The sequence below is a fragment of the Anabrus simplex genome, chromosome 1 (assembly GCF_040414725.1).
Source record: "Anabrus simplex isolate iqAnaSimp1 chromosome 1, ASM4041472v1, whole genome shotgun sequence".
Taxonomy (NCBI): Eukaryota; Metazoa; Arthropoda; class Insecta; order Orthoptera; family Tettigoniidae; genus Anabrus; species Anabrus simplex.
The window spans coordinates 443,834,106-443,856,316 of record NC_090265.1 but is presented as its reverse complement, the minus strand read 5'-3'; the positions used below and the strand labels follow the sequence as shown (position 1 = coordinate 443,856,316).

At 38.5% G+C, this 22,211-nt stretch overlaps 1 protein-coding gene across 1 annotated transcript in view; it reads left to right on the top strand.

Annotated features, from left to right (window-relative positions):
• Nucleotides 1-22,211, top strand: part of LOC136856930 (galactose mutarotase) — a 141,333-nt gene that overhangs the window by 49,665 nt on the left and 69,457 nt on the right. The window contains exon 4 of the mRNA XM_067135193.2: nt 9,286-9,495. Within this exon, the coding sequence (XP_066991294.1) occupies nt 9,286-9,495 (210 nt within the window). The remainder of the gene's footprint in view (nt 1-9,285; nt 9,496-22,211) is intronic.

Below are 22,211 nucleotides of genomic sequence, written 5' to 3'. Positions count from 1 at the left end.
ACTGTAACAAGGAAATGCACTTTTTGCTTTTCCGTAATTTCTGTCTGTCCTTCTGTCTGTCTGTATGTATGTATGTATGTATGTATGTATGTATGTACACGCATCACGAGAAAACGGCTGAAGAAAATTGAATGAAAATTGGTATGTAAAGTCGGGGTGTGAACCAGTACAATCTAGGCTATAAATAGTTTTGTTAATGCTGAGTGAAATGGTAGTTTAGGGGAAGGCCTAAAAATTATTCTCAAATATTTATATTATTAGTTGGTCCTATCGATAAATAATACACAACTAAAGTTATATAGAATTAAATTTCCGATCATTTATGTCTTATACATTTTTACCGTACCGGCTATGATAACACAAATATTCATGAATTTGTATTTTTGTTGCTAAGTACATATCAACGCCGAGCCACAAGAAAATGGGTTAGCAGAATTTCATGAAAATCAGTATAGGCCTATAGAGTCGGGGAATAACAAACTACAGTCTAGGCTATAAACAATTTTATTCACCGTGGATTCAATTGTAGTTTGGGGGAAGGCGCCTAAAATTTAATTTTTAAATATCTGTGTTATTGGTCCTATCGAAAATCACTGCATAACAAAAGTTATAGATAATACAATTTCCGATCATCTGTGTTTTATTCAGTTTTATCCTACCGACTTTGATAAGAGTAGTATTTCAGAGTCGGAAGAAAACTAAATATGAAGGCCTACAGTATCGAAAGCGCATGACATTGAGCAATAGTAACATTACATTGACCATTGTTTATTGTGATTTCTTTGTCTCTTTTACTTCCACTCAACTCCGATAGATGGGATTACTGCTGCGTACCGAGTATAACAGCCTGGCTGAATATTGGCGGGAAATGGCTGGAGAGTTAGAAAACTTTCTTCTTTAGCATGCCATTCCTCTGGTTCATACATTTTCTGATACTGCTGGTACATAACATACTGGTTCATCATAATATTCCAGCTATACAATCCCTACTCTGTGGCGCTGATTGGAATGAGCAGTGTGCCCACTTAAGGCAGAGGCTCTAGTAGTAGTAGTAGTAGCTGGTCTAGAATTACAATTTAGGTCTATTCCAAATTATAGCACCACAGTTCACTATATAACTCAAAATTCAACCCAGAAAAAAGTCATTTCTTAAGAAAAGCTTCTTCCACTTCACTTTTATTAAATTCCACATTCATTTTATTCCAAATTAGCAGTGAAGAGGGGGTCTGCGAAGGCTTGAATGAAAAATTGGCCGCCAAGTCAGATAGATTTTTCCGCCGCCAGTGTATTAAATTGAGATTTTCATCGGGTACTCCTAGGAAACAGATTAGTAAAAAGGCATAGTTTTTGCCCTGGGACTCTCAACTATTCGATTCCCTTCCCCCGAAAAAAGACGAATAGTGTTCACGGATCACGGCAGCCTGCGGCTTAGTAATTCCAGGTCTGGAACTTTGGACTGTCAGATCGGCAGCGTATTACTGTTAGTTTAAAGTGAGAAAATGTGTGGTTTTACATTTGATCAACTATTTCATATGAAAGCATTGCTTTTAATTGCGCCATTCCTACTGACGTCATTGTAATGACCTATGTTCATTTCAATTGGTGAAACCACTAAGACAGTCTTTCCGAGGATGTAAAATGGCAGGTGGAGTGTGAGTGTCTGACATTATAATGAAAATTCCCCAACCTGATTGTGACTGATGGTAGCATGACTTTCTAGTCTGGAGAACAGTAAAAAAAAAGAGGGCTATACAAGGCTGGGGCAGTCAATTGCCTTACCAACGCAGTGTAGGAATGAACCATAATGGCGGGCGAGCATACCTTTACAATGAAAATGCCCTAACCCAGTTTTCATATGAGAAAAGACGTTTGGTGAATTCCCCGTTGCGTTTCTAGGGAGCGTTAAATGCAATTTAATACAAACTTGTTCACAACGTGTACACTACCTAACCTAGAATTCTGTATACAAGGTAGAATTCCTTAGCGAAGCACGGGTACATCAGCTAGTATACTAATATTTATGTTGAGTAACCATTTGAGTAATACTGAGAATGAGTATTTTTACAATATATTAGTTTAGCATTACTTTCTAGTGTGGAGAACAGTAAAAAAAAAAAGAGGGCTATACAAGGCTGGGGCAGTCAATTGCCTTACCAACGTAGTGCAGGAATGAACCATAATGGCGGGCGAGCATACCTAGTCTTTAGAGAGCCCTAGAAAACCCCTGTTCTTTATTGCCAACGGAACGGCCGAACTCCCTTTAATGAAGAAAAACATAACATCACCTGCACCAATTCTTGAAACCACACTGGTGAAGAGCTGTCACTTCCTGGAATCCGGTCACCCTAGTAACTTCAAGACTAAAGTTTGCAATAGCTGCTCGCTCAACCATGACTACTATATCTACACAGATGGCTCTCGTACACCTAATAACACTGAATCTAACAAAGTGGGATGCACATTCGTTGTCTACGAGAATAACAGGAAAGTGTTTTCAGCACAATACAAATTTTCAAGCCGAGCTATGGGCCATCAAATCTGCTATGGAGTGGTGTGAACACAACAGTAGTAGCGCTTGGATACTAAGTGACTCACAGGCTGCGTTTAAAGAAAAAATGCTATTTGTTCAGGGCATCAACCTATGTAGATCTTTTGCCTCTACTGGCACCATATGTGAGGAAACTGCGTGTATTATGAAATGGCGGAAGTGTAATGTGTTGAATGTGAGGAAAGGAATGTTAAGGACGACACAAATACCCAGTCCCCAGACCAGGGGAATTAATCATTACAATTAAAAAAGCCTGATCCGGCCGGGAATCAAACCTGGGGCCGCCGGGTGACAGACGGGCGCATTGCCCCCTACACTGCGGGGCTGGACCGCAGGCTGCGTTAAACACAATCAACAACAAGCACAATGTCAGCCCAATAGCTGCTATTGTAAGATCTAGAGCACAGCAGTGCCCCCACATCTGCTTTTTCTGGATCCTAGGACACACCGGTTCTCCTGGAAATGAAAAGGCAGACATCCTCAAAAAGCAGCCTCCTCATCCAATATAGAAATCACTTACAACAAATCACCCCCAAGCTATGCAGAAGCCCAAATCAAAACACATCTAACAAGACTGCGGAACAACCTCTGGACATCGGGTACAAAAGGGTCTGTCACAAGAGAATTATTTTTGCCCGATATATATGGCTGACTCCAGTGCAAAACATAAGTGCCCGAATTCATTCTCATTCAGTTTCTCTCCGGTCATGGAAAGTTTTAGTGTTACTTTGAAAACTTCAAAATTTACATTGCAGGTGATTACTTGTGCTTTTGTGGATCTTCACAAACGGTGGAGCATTTACTGTTCAACTGTGCCATGTTTGGAAGGACAAGATTTGAACTTGAGTGTCACCTAAACGATTCTAATGTGGAACTTTCAAAGCCATTATACCATCTGTTCAGGAAATCCTGCTGCTACGAACAGTTCCTTAAGTTCACTCACCACATCTTCAATAATTTAGTTTCCTAATTTTATGTCAAGGATCAATAATTTTTTAAAAACTGATCAAAACTATAACCCTAATATACTCATGTACAATAGGGTTTAAACTGTCAGGATATTTAACAGATAGATAAATAAATAAAGAACCTTTTAAACTGTTCCTTAGGATCATGTTCATTTAGTGAGAAAAGTAATATTTCGAATGGCAGACCAACTTCTGAGTTAAAAGACAAAGAATTTACGACTAAATTACATGGAGGTTTTGAAAGACTATTTATTAATGTATCATGGTATACAGAATCACCATAGCTGTGAATATATTTTGGTCACATCTTCCAAAATGACAAATACACCCATTTATTTATTAACTGTTGTTATGATTCTGTTATTCTTACTATTTTTCTATACATTGGATATGTATTTGGAATTCTCTCCCCCCCCCCATAAAATGTTAGTAGAACGCTTGACTGTGCAAGGTTCAAACTGGCAACATCCAGGAAATTACCATGCCACACCACTGCATCCTCTGAAGTTGAAGAGGAGGAAAGCAGATTATTCTCTGACAGCATATTAAGAAACTGCAGCAACTTTTTATATATCTGACAAAGCTGAAAATATTACCGGTATATCATTTTAAATTGTAGATTTGTTTGTATCCAGATACAATTCTCCCAGTAACACTGCATAGAAGGTCCAGTTTACTTTAGCACAAGACTCATCCTAGACTACACTGTCGCTGTATTTCCTAAAAAGAGCCTTAATAATATAGCTTTTCATATTAACCACTCACTGTATGGAAAGCATAAAGAAATGAGTTATTTACACATTTACAGAAAGTTATCTTTTACGTTTACGCCTGAGCCACAGGATAGAAATGATATTCCTTGATTCATGATCTCTGTGACTATCTATGTATACATTGCTGTGAAGGGGAGTTCAACCAGTCAGAGTCAGTTTCTGATGGATAAGTGCTGAAAGTAATTACAGTAAAGTGTCATTTTCTGTACTCTTTTGGGAAGAAGGCGGTTACGTCATAGTATGAAATAAGATACATTTCAGGCTACGTGTTTGTTCTGCATCTTTGAGTGTGGAATTCAGCCCAATTTTGAAACGAAGAACATAAAATTTTCACTTCAGTGACTGTTGTGTGTAATATTTTATTTCATACTATGGTGAATTTACTTATTTCTAATTAAATGCATTTAATTTAAAATACTTTTGATTCATCATGATGCATATTGTCTGTGTTAGATCCGTGCATTGACGGTTTCTTGTTTTGTTGTTCGTGTCTTGCTATGGAAGATATAAGAGGTATGTACATGGGGTTATGTTGTAACAAAATAAAAAATTAATGTTATTTAAAGCAGTGAATATTCCACTAAGCTACCAGAGTCATAAACTTGGTCCTCTGGTTCTGGATTAATGAAGGTAATACAAACTTGATAATATACTGTGATATATGTGATATTTATCTGTTGGGAATGGATTAACCTATACGTTAGTCATTATTGTGATAGCGGCATATTACTACGTGGGAATGCAGAGATGCCATTTTTTGTGTAGATGAGCATGGATCCACAGTGCTGCAGTCAGGTGGAGAAACAATTCAAGGTTAAGTTTGGTGTTCCTTGATTCATGATCTTTCTGACTATCCGTGTTTATATTACTGTGAAGCAGAGTTCAACCACTCCGAGATGATTTCTAATGAAACAGTGCGGAAAGTGATTCCAGTACAGTAAAGTGTCATTTTCTGTACTTTTTGAGTTAGAGAAGAAGGCAACTACGTCAAAGTATGAAATAATACCTATATATGCGTCTTTGAATGTGGAATTCAGTCCAATCTCCATTTTTTCTGTCACTAATACTGAATATAATGTAATATTTAACCTCCAAAACGGAATAATTATATTAACTTGTAATTTAACATACAGGGAATAACTATGGTAATAGTGTTCAGTTTTCATTCTGTTTGTTGGTAAAAATTATTTAATAATCTTCCTTCCCCCATCACTCTCACTCTCTCTCTCTCTCTCTCTCTCTCAGCCCAACCCTGTGAAAGGGTATGGTGGCATCATGCAGCAAGTTGTTGTATGAATTATTTCCAAATATGCCTGTCTTGGGCAAAATGGATGGACTAATGCATGTCTGTCCAATCAGGCTCTTTATTTGGTCCACCCATTGAGTTGGCATTCATCTCTTGGTCGATGACCATAAAGATTTTCCTCTACAATTATTTTTCTCAGTGCATGTGGTTTTCTGGCTACAATGGCAACAATCTTGTCTTGATGTTAAGCTGTTGCAGTATTGATTCATGTGTGCAATACGCTGTCCAGGGTATTCGAAGCAGCTGCCTGTAGCACCATAGATGGCTACAGGGAAGATGAGTGTTTGGAGAAGTCTGATTTTGGGGTTAAGGTAATGGTGGTGCCTTTCCATATGCAGGTTAGTTTCATTGGGCACCTTGCCTTTGCATTAATTCTGCAGATTTCAGGTTTGCATTCTCCTATATTGGTAATGACTGATCCCATGTATTCAAAATTGCTGACGTCATATCCAGCCACGATCACAATGTCAGATTTGTTGTTCTTCACACTTGCATTTAATTTGAAACTGTGCTGTCCACCATGTTAGTACCTAAGTACATCATTCTTCCTCACCTTCTCTCACAATTTTTCCATCTCATTGCTCAGGGAGGAGTGCTGTTCTTTGATGTAATTTGTTGCTCAGTTAAAAAAGCACTGACATGGATGAACAGTCATAGGAGACATACAAACAATAAACTACTGCCTTTCACATAGGTCCGCTTTCATAATGTTACCTTGAGTGTTGTACTGTTAAAATCTTCAATAGATTACCTGTCTTTGCCTGTTTTCTTGTACTGAGATTAGCCACCAGTTCATACTTCAGACTCAGGCATGGTCTGAACATTTGATAGTCCCTACTTGGCTACCTTTGGCTCCTCTTGACTGCTTATCAATCTACCAACTCCTCTGTCTTAGGAGACTCTTATCCATATTTGCCTGAAGAATATCTACTGAAGAAATATTTCTTTCTTGTGGCAAGTACGACCTTGGTGGAAAACTAAAGTGCAACCCATTCCCGAAATATCTAGGAGTCATCCTGGACAGAACTCTGGGCTACAAAGAACATCTCACCAAGCTCTCTCATAAAGTCACTACAAGGACTAACATCCTGCATGAGCTTTGTGGCAGTTCCTGGGGAACCTCGGCTGACTGCTTACGATTAACGGGTATCAGTCTTGTCTATTCTGCAGTGGAATACTGTGCCTCGGTATGGCTGGAAAGTGCACATGTGCATAAACTGGATACTAAGCTGAATTATACCATGCGCTGCATAACTGGTATTGTAAAGTCAACACCTCACCATTGGTTACACATACTTAGGCATATCTCACGACCCTACCTGAGGAGAAAGGAAGCTCTGCTGTGAGCAGCAAAGAAGATCTGGTCATCTCCCTCACTAGGAATTTTGTTATCCATCGCCACAACAACTTCGATCTAGGAGACCAGGAAGTGCACTAGCCGGCCAACTCCTGAGGGATAATTTTAATCTGAACCGGAGTAGGCGGGATCAGTGGTCAAATTCAACATCTGGAACTAATGCTTGTGAGCTAAATGCAACTCGGAAAATGAAGGGATTCGACCTCCCAAGAAAACTGTGGTATCGCCTGTACTTATACCAACCAAACACAAGCTCCACAACGTGATCATCAGCTGACTAGAACTAAAAGTGAAGACATCCATACACAGGGTAATGCTCATACATCTATTATGATTATTATTATTATCATCATTATGTAAATAAAACTCCTGTTGCACACAAGGAACATCTCCAGCTTTCTGGACTCCCCAATACATTTTCATTTAATTCACTGTTCTGGAACAGAACTAATAAAAGAAAACTGATCGGGCGCCAGTGTACTTGATGATACACAATATGAAATAAGCATGAGAATAAATTGTCCTCCAGGGTGGGTTCATATGCTGACGATATCCCGACTTGCTTTCCTAACCTGATGACTTGTTGAACTGAAAGTAAAGGCATTAGGACATTCTAGGAAGGTTGTATTCTTGTCTGAAATGACACACTGTCCTTTAAAATATATACATATACTTACAAACTTAACCTCAGTAATATAAAACATAAATTACAACATCAGATATTCACTGTTTATCTCTTCTTATTTACAACCTGCACAGAATTTTCATGTCATAACAAGCTTAATAAATTAGCTGGTACGACGACCATTTCTATCAACACTGTATTCAGACTTTCTCCGTCCTTTGCCACATGCCAAACTCACTGTACATATATACACAAAACCATTACTTGTATTTGTAGGCAATCTGGCTAGTGTGAATAATTGGATCACAAACCTATGCAGTAAAACTTGCTACACTATATCAAATTCATCTGTAGTTGTTGATTGATTGCAGTTGGAGGTTGATGTTAAATACCCCCATACCTCGGCCATACTCTCCAATAACTTAGGTGACAAGTTCTTGGTTCCTTGTTTTATATTGAAATCATACTCACATTGTATTACACCAAGTTCATTGGCATAGCGCTTCTTAGGGTATATAACATTTAGTGTAGTTATCATATAATGATCTCAAACCCTGCAGTGCGTCCCAACTGGACATCCATAGACGACAGCATACAATATGGCTTAACAATGGACACTTCAAGAAGGACAACCCGATCTTAATACTTCCACTACTCAACACCAACAAGACCTCTCTTCCAACAAACCAGCCATAAAATATGACTTCTACAAGTCACATGATTTTCTCTGTACTAGCTAATCCCAATCTTCCATATTTATCACATGTGGCACGCCGTATGAAATTGTGACACACAAGTTTGGCGCACTGACGCCTTTCAACTCTCGGGAGACACACGTCATTTTTGGGCAAACAAAACCTCTTGCACAACTCTCTATATTTAGTTTGCTTGTTTTACAAAGATTTCCTGCTTTCAGATACAGAATGACACCAGTTTAATACAGAGTTCTTACAACGTCCAAACAGTGACTTCCATACGTCAACAAATAAACACAGTATTCCTACAATGAAATATGAATGCTGACAATACAAAATGAATACCTAACCTATAACTTGGCATTAATATTGACATAAATACAAAAACTGACTTAACATGGGGTTGAAGTTTTGTACAATTACACGCCTCAACAGACTGAGAACTGGGCATGGCCGCTGCAATTTCTTATGCCATAAGTGGGGTTGGATGGATTCTCCATTGTGTGAATGCAGTGAAGAGTAGCAGACCATGGACCATGTCATCCTGCGCTGCCCTCTTCATGCTTACTTCGGATGCCCCAGCGACCTGTTTCATCTTTCATAAAGTGCTGTAGAGTGGCTCAAAATCTTGGACCTGGACTTATGAATTTGTTGTTATAATCACCATATGATTAAAGAAATAAGTCCTTGCTGCAAAGTGCCTTTACTCCCCAAATTTTTTCTATCCAGTTTGTTTAATTTCTTGCACAATACCTGTAATTACAGCCTTGCAATGTGATATAATACTTTTCATATTATTCTTTTCCATTAAGTGTAGAGATAGTTTTGTGAATGAAGTTCACTTACTTCTCAACGTTTTAAATTTGCTTTTCAGTTGACTTTGTGGATTAGTTATTGAGTTAATTGGAATAAGACTGATTTGAAGTCTTCATGTGAAATTCTTTTTAAGTTGATTTTATATAAACAATTTATTAAGTATTATATCTAAAATATTAAATTTTATTTTCTCTTAGGTGTTGTGGGAGTCTCACGTAGAAGGCACCAAGCTGACCCTGAGTTACCTTAGCAGAGATGGTGAAGAAGGCTATCCAGGAACGCTTCTAGCTCATGCCACCTACCAGCTCACACCTGATAATGAGCTTATTCTCGAGATGAAGGCTACTTCTACCAAACCCACTCCAGTCAATATTGTTAACCACTCTTACTTTAATCTTGCTGGACATGTAAGTGTATTCTGTCATCCTAAACGAATTAAACTTATGTGCAAAATACTTTTGTTTTGAGATAGTTGGCCTTTTTAGATTTTGAGCTTTTTTATCTCTTACGCTATAGGCGAATCTGCCATTTCCTTAGCACACTTACCATCTTCTAGCAGATAACTGGTTAACCCAAGGAAATGCAAGATATGCCATTTTTGTGGTGTTTTAAGTCATCATAACATGATAGAAAAAGATATAGCCATACTTGGACTGTGCTGGACTGTGCGAGACCAAGAAGAGGGGTACAGGGGAGATCCCTCTGGGAGAAGGATACAGGCTGTATTACAGCGGAGGACCTGAAGCAAAAAATGGAGTGGCCATCATACTTAGAAGAGAAATCCAAGAATATCTGGAATATACAAAGTACCTCAGCGATAGGATGATGATGATGAGACTCCAGTTTGAAAATGGCGTGAAAGATCTATTTCAGTTGTATGCCCCACAAACTGGTTGCATAGATGAACATCTAGAGGACTTCTTAGAGGAAGTGGAGAGACAGATAGAAGATAAGGAAGTACTATTGATGGGAGATCTAAATGCACAAGTTGGAATGGAAAGACAAGGAAAGGAAGATGTTGTAGGGCCCTTTGGATATGGAAATGTAAATCCAGAAGGCGAGTTGTTGGTGGATTTTTGCATGAGGAATCAAATGATTGTTGGAAACACCTGGTTTAGGAAGAAGAACAGTCAGAAGATTACAAGGTATGGTTGGGGAGACAGACGAACAAAGACCATGATTGATTATATAATCATAGAGAAAGAACACCGGAAGAACCTTGTAGATGTAACAACCATGCCTGAAGAAGCCTTTGGTGGAGACCATAGAGTTGTGATAGGAAAATTGAAAGTTGGAAAGATTGAAAAACCCCAATTAAGAAGAGAGAAAATAATTAAAGTATGGAAGTTGAAGGAGAAAAGGATACAAGAAGAATTTCAAAGGGAAATAATACCCTTGGTACCCAGGACAGAGGTGGGGAATGTTGAAGAGGAATGGAAAAGATTTAAGGAAGCACTGGTTGGAAGTGCAGAAAAGGTGTGTGGTAGCACATCAGGAAATGTGAAAGACAAAGAAACACACTGGTGGAATGATAGGGTAAAGATTAAAGTGAAGGAAAAGAAAATGGCATGGAAAGCATGGAAAACATCTAAGACTGAAGAAAGTAGAAGAAAATATGTGGAGGCAAAGAATTTGGCCAAGAAAGTAGTGGAGGAAGAAAAGAGGAAAAGCTGGCCCTTATTCACACAGAAATTGAGAGATGATACGCAGGGCAGCAAGAAATTACTGTATGGTATCTTAAGAAACAAAAAGAGAGATCAAGTAAACACCAGATTTGTGAAGGATGAAGGTGGCATAATTTTAACAAAGCCAGAAGAAATAAGAAAGAGATGGAGAGAGTATTTTCAGAAGCTGCTGAACATAAGAACGGATGGCAGTCATTCAATGGATGACCAGGAAAGGGAATTAGTTGATGAAGAAATGGATAAAGAAATTACAATGAATGAAATTGAAATGGCAGTAAGAAAGATGAAGAATGGAAAAACTGCTGGAATAGATGAAATTTCAGTGGAGATGATAAAGGCAGCTGGAGCTGTAGGCCTGCAGTGGACATATCGGGTTCTCAGGAATGTCTGGGAGAATAAGGAGGTCCCTGAGGATTGGCAAAAAGGAATAATCATCCCAATTTTCAAGAAAGGTGATAAGAAAGTTTTGAAGAACTACAGGGGAATTACTCTAATATCCCATGTTGCTAAGATAATGGAAAGGATCCTGGAAAGTAGAATAAGGTTGAGGGTTGAGAATCAGATACAGGAAAATCAGTTTGGTTTCAGAAGAGGAAGGTCAACAATAGAGCCCATTTTCATTATGAGACAACTGATGGAAAAGCATTGGGAGTACGGGAATGATATGGTGATGACATTCATTGACATTGAAAAGGCATATGACAGTGTCCCTAGGACGAAAGTTTGGGACAGTCTGGTGCAAAAAGGAATTGGACAGGGATTAATAAAAATGATCATGGCATTGTATAATGAATGTTGTAGTTGCGTGCAAACACAAGTTGGTTCAAAATCACTAGTGGGCTGAGACAGGGAAGTGTTCTATCACCAATCCTGTTTACAATAGTAATGGATGACATCATGAGAACAGCAAAAGCAGCATATGGAGGAAGAGAAATGAACATGATGTTATTTGCAGATGATATTGTGATTTGGGGAGAAGACGACAGGAAGGTTCAAGAACAGTTGAATATGGTGAATGGGAAGATTGAAGAATGTGGATTGAAAATAAGTGTAGAAAAGAGTAAAACTTGTTATAACTAGAGGGGAGAAAGAAGGGAAAGGTCAGATTAGACTTGCAGACAAGCCCCTGGAAGTAATGGAAACGTTTAAATACCTGGGGAGTGAATTAAGGGAGAATGCTCGACTGGATGCTGAGATTAGTAAAAGGATTCAAGCTGGAAGTTGTTTCTATCATAGTGTAAGAAACATATTATGGGACAAAGATGTGCCAATGGAAGCAAAGGATACTATGTACAAGATGTATTACATACCCATAACAACTTACGGAGCGGAAACTTGGACAATGACAAAGAAGGATGAGAGTCGAATACAGGCAGCCAAAATGAAATTCTTGAGGAGTATGATACAGAAGAGTAGAAGAGACAAAATAAGGAATGAGAAAATCCGAGAAGAAATTGGAGTGGAAAAAATGAATGATAGAATAGAGAAGAGCCGACTAAGATGGTTTGGGCACATAAAGCGAATGAGCGACGAAAGAATGCCAAAAAAGGTGATGGTAATGCAAATCCAAGGAAGGAGAGGCCGTGGACGACCACGATTGAGATGGAAGGATACCATCCAACGCAGCATTATAAAAAGAAACCTGGACTGGGACACAGTGTTGGAGGAGGAGTGGTGGAAAGACCGAAGAAAGTGGAGAGGAACCATATTTGCCCCTACCCGGCTACAGCTGGATAAAGGGAAATGATGATGATGATGATGATGATGATGATGATGATGATGATGATGATGATTTAAGTCATCATAAACAGCAATTTTGTAACTTATGCAAAACAAAATATGGCTAATATCTTGAGTTCAGTTGAAGGTGCATTAATTTGGCTATTAAAAATTGTTGAAACCACCCTCCAAACTCAAAAGGTACACTCATCTCAAAAACAGTATTGGTTTCTCCAGATTTTCTTTGTCTTGATATTGTAGTAGTTCCATAGTACTGATTGTGGAATTCAGAGAGACTTCTATATTTAGATTTTAAAAAGTTTTTATTCATGTTTGCATGAGGTCATGACATGCATAGGACTTCTACCATTAGAACATATAAACAAATGAACTGGAAAGTCTTAGAACAAGGGAAAGAGAAAAAGTGCGCTACTTGTACCTAGATGTTAATATGTTAGGTCTCCTTAGTCATAAAATAAGTAATGGAAAGAACGAACATTTTGCGAATAAAGTCAGGAACATGAAAAGGAATATATAAAAGGACAAACAAAATGACATCAGTGTGGGAAGAGGGACTGTAGAAAGAGGAAACATCAAACACGAAGGCATGAAAGGACAAGGGCAATCTTCACATGTTCATACACTGCCCTCTTCAAATAGATAGGCTCTCTCATCGATCCCAGTTCTCCTACATCCAGTTCTTCTCAGCTCCTGATGAAGTTGTTTCTGCTTCCCAGCTTTATCAGGAGGGCAGGTATCAGTGAGACCATGGGTTTATCTTGGTAAGTGGATGTCATTTCAAAGTAATCACATTATGGACAAAAATTAGTTCTTAGTGGTTTACTTATTGAACAAGTGCACCATTCTTATTGTTCAGGTTGGAGTTTAGTTATGAAAGAAATAGTGATATTGATAGCTGTAGCCTTACCTTGAAAAATCATCAAATAACCAGTGCATAAGCATATTTTTGGTAGTCAAAATCAGTACCGTGTGTAAAATGTAATTATAAATTTGAAATGAACATGTTAATGGCCAATTCCAGGCATCGCATGCTTACATTTGTACATTTCTTTTTAACATATATACAACCTGTGACAATAAAGTTCGGTGAATAGTTCTGTACTATCAACATAGATGAACAACGTATGACAGTGACCTTACTGTCCTTCGAAATTGTCCCCTCCTATAACTATGCACTGCTGAGATCAGCAATACATGTCCTGGAAACTTTGCAAGAAGGCTTCCTTTGGGATGGTGTTCAAAAGCCTCGTCACTTTTCGTTGGATGTCAGGGATATTGTCAAATCTCTTTCCTTTCAAAGCGAGTTTGATGCGTGACTTTTCAGCTCTGACATTTTTCCGATGACAGGATCCCGGAGAACGCCATTCCGTGCTATGCTGTTTTGTTTCAGGGTCATACCTGAGACACCAGGTTTCATCCCCAGTGACAATACAGTTCAAGAAATTTGGCGTCGCATCTGCCGTTTCAACAAAATCCAGTGAAGCCTCTAAATATGCCTGCTTCTGATCGTCAGTCAAGTGATGTGGCACAAGACGAGAACACGTTTTCCTCTTCCCTAACTTCTGGGTAACGATTTGTCGCACGGATTTGCGGTCAATCTGCAGTTCATCCGCTATCGTACGCACAGTTAATCGCCGATTGTTTGTGATTAATGTCCTCACCCTCTCAGTGTTTTCGTCACTGACGGCGGTCGCCGGTCTTCCGCTACTGCGGTTGTCGGAAACATTTTCCCGGCCTCCTCGAAAACGGGCGAACCACTTGTACACATACATCAAGGACAGTGCTTGATCTTCATAAACACGTACCAGCATCGCATATGTTTCTTTTGGTGTCTTGCCAAGATTAAAACAAATGTGTTCATTGATCTTGTGGTCGTTCATGTTACTGTTCGCAGTTCAGAACCAACACACTGCACCAAACAGGTCTTAACTCGGCACACACACGATGTTCAACTGAGCAACGTTGGGAACAGGTGGTCAAAACCTATTGCTACGCAGCTGCAGCGTTGTGCGTCGCCAGTGTTGCCGGATATGTTACCATATGTACACATTTTTATGCATAATGTCTAGATGATACTTAATAACTAGAGCCCGGATTTCCATGCAAACACATGTTTTTAAATAAGCTGGTTACACTTCTCAAACTTTGCAGATATTCGTTTTATGACTTAACGATTCCAAATAACCGTTCTTTTTCCGTGCATGTTTACATGTTTTGGCCTTTTTAGGAGAAAATATATGCATAATGCATATTTTGAATATTTTTAATTTAATAGCGAATATTTGGACGTTTATATTGCATAATATGGCTTTTCTTTTGACTTTGGCGCATGTATAATATAAACTTACATGGTGTCTTTTATTTATTAATGTTGATTTGCAAAATTTGGGACCGTTGTTCCACGTTACATGTCTATTATTGAAATACGGAGAGAAATAGAATGTATTCATGACATCCTACCTGACAACCAAAATTAGTAAATACCGTACAGATCCTCTAATCCAATTTACCATCAATGAACTTAATGCCACTGATTAGCCGTAATATCATTTACTTGAATTAATTCTTTCCGGTTTCAGGTCGTAGACAGTGTTCCAGTAGATGCGCAAGTGGAATTCAACGAAAAGAATGAGCAGCAAGACTTAATGTATATAAAATAAAATTTTGGCAAATTGCCTGCTGCAATAACAAAGTTGGAAGCTACAGGTCTACCCCTTGTCGAATATTTAACTGTTATTGAAGACATTCAAATGTGTCTGCAATCATTGAACGATGACGTAGCTGCGGCAGCTAGAGATAAGCTGAACAAAGTGATCCGTCCAATCGTGATTTTGATTTCGTCAAGACATTTTGGGTGGTGAAAACACTAAAGATATACAATTTGACCTCACATTGTCCAAAATGTTTTCATTTAAGTATGCACCTGTCACTTGTGACATAGAAAGATAATTTTATCTGTGTTTAAGAATGTACTGACAGATAAACGGATGAGCTTAAGTCAAGACAATTCGGAAAAATCAGTTGTTGTACAATGTTTCGAGAGGAACTGAAAATGTAACCATGTTGAACTGAATTTTGATAGTGCATATTTTCCAAGTTATTGTGCATGTTTTGCTATATGATAGTGCATGAATATTTCGAGATTTGATAGTGCACGGAAGTCCAGGCTCTATTAATAACCTTCACAAATTTCCTTGTTGTAAAGCTAATGCATGCGATTTTATAAAATTTTAAATGTAGTGATTGGTCTTTACTTGGAACAGACTTTTAACTTCACATAACTTCACATAACTTTACATATTTTTTTTCTAAATTCTGCAAATTGTGGTAACTTTCGTTGGTAATGTTAAGATATTGTTTACAAGAAGGACAAAGGTACATTTTGCAAAAAGGAAAAAAAAACAAATGTGTAAGTTGCGTAATGTCTGTGTAATATAGTTAAAAGTGATCATCGTGTGTTTACTTGACAGTGTCGCGGAATTACACATGCGAATCAGTGCTGTGGCAACATGGCATGAGGGGCTAATAAATCGTAAACTCCGCATCAAATACTATCGCTCAATGATAACATGTACATTTAATATCACAGTAAATAATAGCAAAGAAGGGGTGTGATGATGCAGCGGTGAAGCTGCTAGCAACCATCAAGACGGACTGGGTTCAAGTCCCGGTTAAGGCACGTGTGATTATTATTATTATTATTATTATTATTATTATTATTATTATTATTATTATTATTATTATTATTATTGTGACGATCGATTTTATAGACAGTTACGGTTAGGTTAGGTTAGGTTAATGATACACAGTGACAGTCGGTTATATATTAAATGGGATCAAATACAACACTGTGATGCTGTGCTTGTACTGGGGGAGTAATAACACATACCTATGTGGTAAGTGGCGCACGTTTATACATGGAGAGATATAAATACATCAAATAATGACAGTAATCCGCACCATATAGGGGACACAATTAAGTATAGACACAGTAATGTAGTAATGAGCGGCACAAATGAGTACAATCAAATAATGGCACAACTACCAACTGGGTGACAAACACAACTCAAGCAGAAGTAGGGGGCTCAGAGCACAGGAATCATTTAAGCCCCAATCTTACAGAGTCACTCCACAGAAGCACTGTGATGTACTGTTATACAAGGGCGAGTTATAATAAAAACATAATCCAGTGACGTGCCGAGTTGCAAGTTAACTTAAAAACACTGTGACATATGGATCACTCAATTAAAAATACACCACCAACACACTAGCCTCAGAAGATTAAAATCAGAATATTATGATGGCTAGGTAAGCAAATAAGATACCCAGTACTAGTTCCAGGTTAGGCTAAGAATGACACATCATACACTTACACCCACAACACAATTTCCACAGTGGTGTCGTCAGGCACAAGGTATTTCAAAGGCAGTATTAAATTAACATGAATAAAACAACTTACCTCAATGGGTAAATAAGTGGAGAGCGAGCTAGGAGGGGATCTTGCAACGTGACCTCTATATTAGTACCAACTTACCAAATTCAGGGTATAATTACCAACGTTGTCACAAGGATAACACAGTATTAAGAGCAAAAGTTTAATAAAGGTATATGAAGGTTGCAAGGTTAAATGATCTTTATTGTCTTTTTTGAAAAATATTTGATAGGTAAAATTAACAGGGAAATAAGGAGAGAAATGAAACCAGAACTTTAGTACGGAGTAAATACCTTAAGGTATCATAAGGCAGAAATCCGTACTAGGAAGAGAGGGCGAAATTCCCGAAAACTAATTAAAGAAACCCCGAAGATTAAACAAGGACTAATCATATAGTCATTGACACCAAAGCACAAGATAATGCAAAGGAGTGAAAACTCCCAATTACTAACCTACGTATTATTTCAAAATCAGCAGAATCAAAGACTTGACACAGAAGGTCAACCAGAGAGGTGATGTCCAATATCAACGGTATCACCTTAAAATCACCAGGCCGAAGTACACAGGGAGTAGAGCTCACTCCCTAATTCAATATTTTCATACGTAGAAGGTAAAGTTTACAACAGAGATTATTGCAGATAATCCGGAACAAAACTAGGATGAAAATAGTAACAGGTAATTAAATATCAAATCGGAATATGCAGGGTAGATCTCACATGAAATCGAAACCTACGTGTCACACCACCAAATCCAATCAGTCCCAACTTTAAAAAAAAAAAAAAAACATCAAACAATAGTCACCGAGGGGACCCCAAAAAAACATAAAACATGCGGACAAACAAGTGACAAATCACCGCAGTAAAGGTGGTTTCATTTTTCTCTTTACATACCGGTACTTCTTTACATTAAATGATAGTCATTTCCAAGGTTAGCTTCCCCAACAGATGGGTAAAATACATGAAACCCCTTTCAGTATTTAAAGTGAAGTTGAAATAATTCAATCTAAGAAATTGGGCAAGATTTCCCATAAAACATGATATAATACGAGGGGTATCTGACATAAGCAGAATTAAAACCTGTGTAATTAAAGATGCAGAGTTACAATGGTAAGGTACAAGTTTGAAAGCCTCCAAAACGGAAAGGCGTACAGAAAATTACTGACCTAGGTAAAATTTTAAATCCATAAACCAGAAGGAAAAGGGGTTTTAGAAAAGGGGCAGTAATGAAATTAAGGAAAGAACACATCTAAGAATATGATATATACTAACCAGAATACCAGAGTAGGATGGGAGGTTGGAGGAGAATGCAGATCAAACCATAAAAGGATAAAATTTACATACCAGCTAGTTAAATAATGGTAAAAAAAAAAAAAAAAAAACTTTTAACAAAATTCTCCCCAAAAGGGGGGTGGAAACCGGGATAAACCCCGGAAAAAAATACTGGAGACTACATTGCACGTCTGTCTCGTAGAAAGATCAGGCAATAACTACCAACATGGCTACCCCCAACACTCACCAAGGCCATCCGCATCTGTTCCGCTATACCAAGAAGGGGAGGGGAGAGAGCCATACGTGCAGAGCACATTACAGGACTACACGGACAAAGGTCCATACAGTTCTGTTTACATGTTGAGAGGGACTTGAATTAAGAAATTCATATGTTAAATTATCCTCACAGTAATAATAAACTATGGATACTGACGTGTGGCCTACTTAATAAAGTGAAGTGTTTTTATGAATAGGGAACATGCATGATCCGGGGTTTTAATTAAAAATAGGCTAATCTGATTCAAAATTTCATGCAGAATTCAAAAATGTGATCAGAATGTACAAATAATAACTCCAAACATGATAAAAATCTACGAAAATGTCACGTCACGCAAGTACGCGATCTCATTGGTCTGACGTCATCGTACAGGTTGACTGAATTAGCAGACGAAATAATACATGGTGTGCTGTGAGAAGCAGGATACACTTCGCATATTTCTACTTTACGTTAGTGTCTGGTATGGTTAAATTCGAGGTCTATACATTGGATAATAATCTGAGTGGTATATTTTAGACTTAAAATGAATCCTGCGCAGACAGTGAGGCAGAAAACTTATAAATGGTGTAGAGTTCCGATGTGCAATAGCACATCGCATACCGTACCAAACAAATTGTTTATAAATGTTCCAAAGACGCTAAAACTAGGGAGAAATGGATTTTGGCGAGCCGGAGAAATGCTGGCGATATATCGGAAAAGTCTACAGTTTATTTTTTTGAAGATTTTAACGTAAGATGAATTTGTTTGAATTTTCAAATCACTTTTCCATGTCAGCTGTTCTAGTGGTAAAACTTTAAATTTTAATGTATGGTGCTTTATTTAAATGCTTCAATTACATCTTGGAATATGAAAGTAATAAACAGTGCATTAAATAATGCTGATTATTAAAGTATTCTCCAAACCTAACCTATGTTTTGGGTGATCCATGTCAAGATAATAAATCAAAGGGGTTATGAACCATTTTGAAGCTCTAATTCTATCTTGGCATGGGACAGTTATGTATGTCTTTATTGAAGAGCTTAATTGGTAAAGAAATTTAGGCTATATCTAAATACTCTATAATGTAACAAAGAATAGGCGTGTACATCATGAAAGGAAACAACGTGAATTTAACAAATGTATAACTCTACACAAAACCAATGCTTGTCTGTTGGGGTCTTATAAGTTAACAATGCTCAATTATAATAATGATCATAATATTAATTAAATAAATAACATAATTGCACACAGCTGAAAATAGTGATGTAGGTGTTTAAAATATTATCCAACTTAGCCTAAGTTTTAGGTTATACAAGCCAAGTCAATAAACCGAAAGGTAAAAATACCGCGCGAGTTGGCCGTGCGGTTAGGAGCGCGCAGCTGTGAGCTCACATCCGGGAGATAGTGGGTTTTGAACCCCACTGCCGGCAGCCCTGAAGATGGTTTTCCGTGGTTTCCCATTTTCACACCAGGCAAATACTGAGGCTGTACCTAAGGCCACGGCCGCTTTGTTCCCATTCCTAGGCCTTTCCTGTCCCATCGTCGCCATAAGACCTATATGTGACGGTGTGACGTAAAGAAAAAAAGTCACAGCACCCAAAGACATTCCTGTATTGAGCGACTAAAATGTCACCAGGACACTTTTCTTTCCTGATATGCTCAGCTTGTTAAAAGCCAAATGTAATTCATGTTATTGGCTTCACGCCCCGCTAACTACTTCTACGATTTTCGGAGACGCCGATGTGCAGGAATTTAGTCCTGCAGGAGTTCTTTTACGTGCCAGTAAATATACCGACACGAGGCTGACGTATTTGAGCACCTTCAACTACCACCGGACTGAACCACGATCGAACCTGCCAAGTTGGGGTCAGAAGGCCAGCACCTCAACAGTCTGAACCACTCAGCCCGACTTGTGAAAACTAGATGAAGTCATATTTATCTTTATCATGTTTAACTTTTTCCCTCCACAAAGATATTTAATTTTCTTTCATGGGCCCCGGAAGTGGGTAGGCCAGTTGTCCCAACCATAAATATATATTTTTTGGGGAATGATAGATTATAGCCCTATAGTACTATGATCTTTCTTTCTTTCCTTCTTTCTTTCTTTCTTAATCAGTTTATCCTTCAGGGTTAGTTTTCTCTCGGACTCAGCGAGGGATTTCACCTCTACCACTTCAAGGGCAGTGTCCTGGAACGTGACACTTTGAGTATGGTGATGCAACTGGTGAAGAGGGCCATTACCTCGCCCAGGCGGCCTCACCTGTTATGCTCAACGGGGGCCTTGTTGGAGGATGGGAGGATCGGAACGGATAGACAAGGAAGAGGGAAGGAAACGGCCGTGGCCTTAGGTGCCTGGAGGAGAAGTATGAAAATACGAAAAACCACTTCGAGGATGGCTGAGGTGGGATTCGAAACCCTTCTACTCAGTTGACCTCCCGAGGCTGAGTAGACCCCGTTCCAGCCCTCGTACTATTTGTTTTCAACTTTCATGGCAGAGCCGGGAATCGAAACCGGGCCTCCGGGAGTGGCACACATTAACCACTACACCACAGAAGCGGACTAGTACTATAATGCTACCTATATGTTTATGTTAGTGCTGAAATCCGATTTCTTACTTTACTAATGCTGAAAGCCCGAAAATGTAATGTTATTCTTTAATAGGGGAATCAGTTTAAAAGGAAATGTTGAAAGTGATGTGATATCTATCCAGGTTCGTTGTTATCCTAATACTATGGGTTACAGTACATTGCACGTATATAAAAGACGCCACTTACAAACTTGCTTGTTATCCGCGAATTTCTGCGGCCACAAAAGTCACATTTTTCAAGAATGATGATATCTACACATGGTAGATTGTCTGACTGTGCTGTTTTGAACGTTTCTTCTGCCATTTCGAAGTTATTCGCGATCATGAATAATAAACAATCGGCTTAGCAACGGCTGATGCACAACGGCTGGTAGAGCTCCATGCGGTACTGGATCGTGACGTCACAGCGCGCCGCTTACGTCAGAGGCCGTTTCACTCGCCTTGCGGAAAGGCACTGTTAAATATTTTTTTAATGGTAGAAAACAAGGCAACATACCACAATGCAATACGTTTACGTACTATTTCATTGGTGTACTTTTCAAAAAAAAAATTTTGAAAATGATGCATGTTCCCAATTGTCACACATTTAACACTAATAACAGTGAATGTAAAATGAACTAAAATATTTTAAAAAACTGAACATTCAACGCTTAATGCAGTTTGAATGAAAGCTTGATCAGACATACAAAATACGGTATAATAAAATGACAAGAACGAAAACAATTTTTGTTCATTCTGCTTCTGAGACTTGTAGAACAGGAAGTCAATTGTTGATAAGCCCTGAAGCTCTGCGTTTCTTCACCGATTCTCGTACCTGTTGGCAGCATATGATTAACTGGACAGGTGTCATCTTCCTTCTCCTTGCTTGCCTTTCTTTTTCCTTTCTTTTAAAATCTTCATCGTCCTTTTTTCTTCTCGCGATACCATTTACAGCGTTCCTTGTGAGTAAGCGCCATTATTAAAAATCACCTCAGTCTGAACACAGATTGCTGTTCTAAAATATACCCTTTACTAGTGAGTGTAACACGAAAACTGAATCCTGTGGGCAGCGTGTTGTGTCATAATGCATTCCTGTATACATATGGCTCCAAGCGACAGGAAACTCCCCTGTCGTCTGCTCGCAAGAGCGTCGTAAACACACGACGTATTTTACCA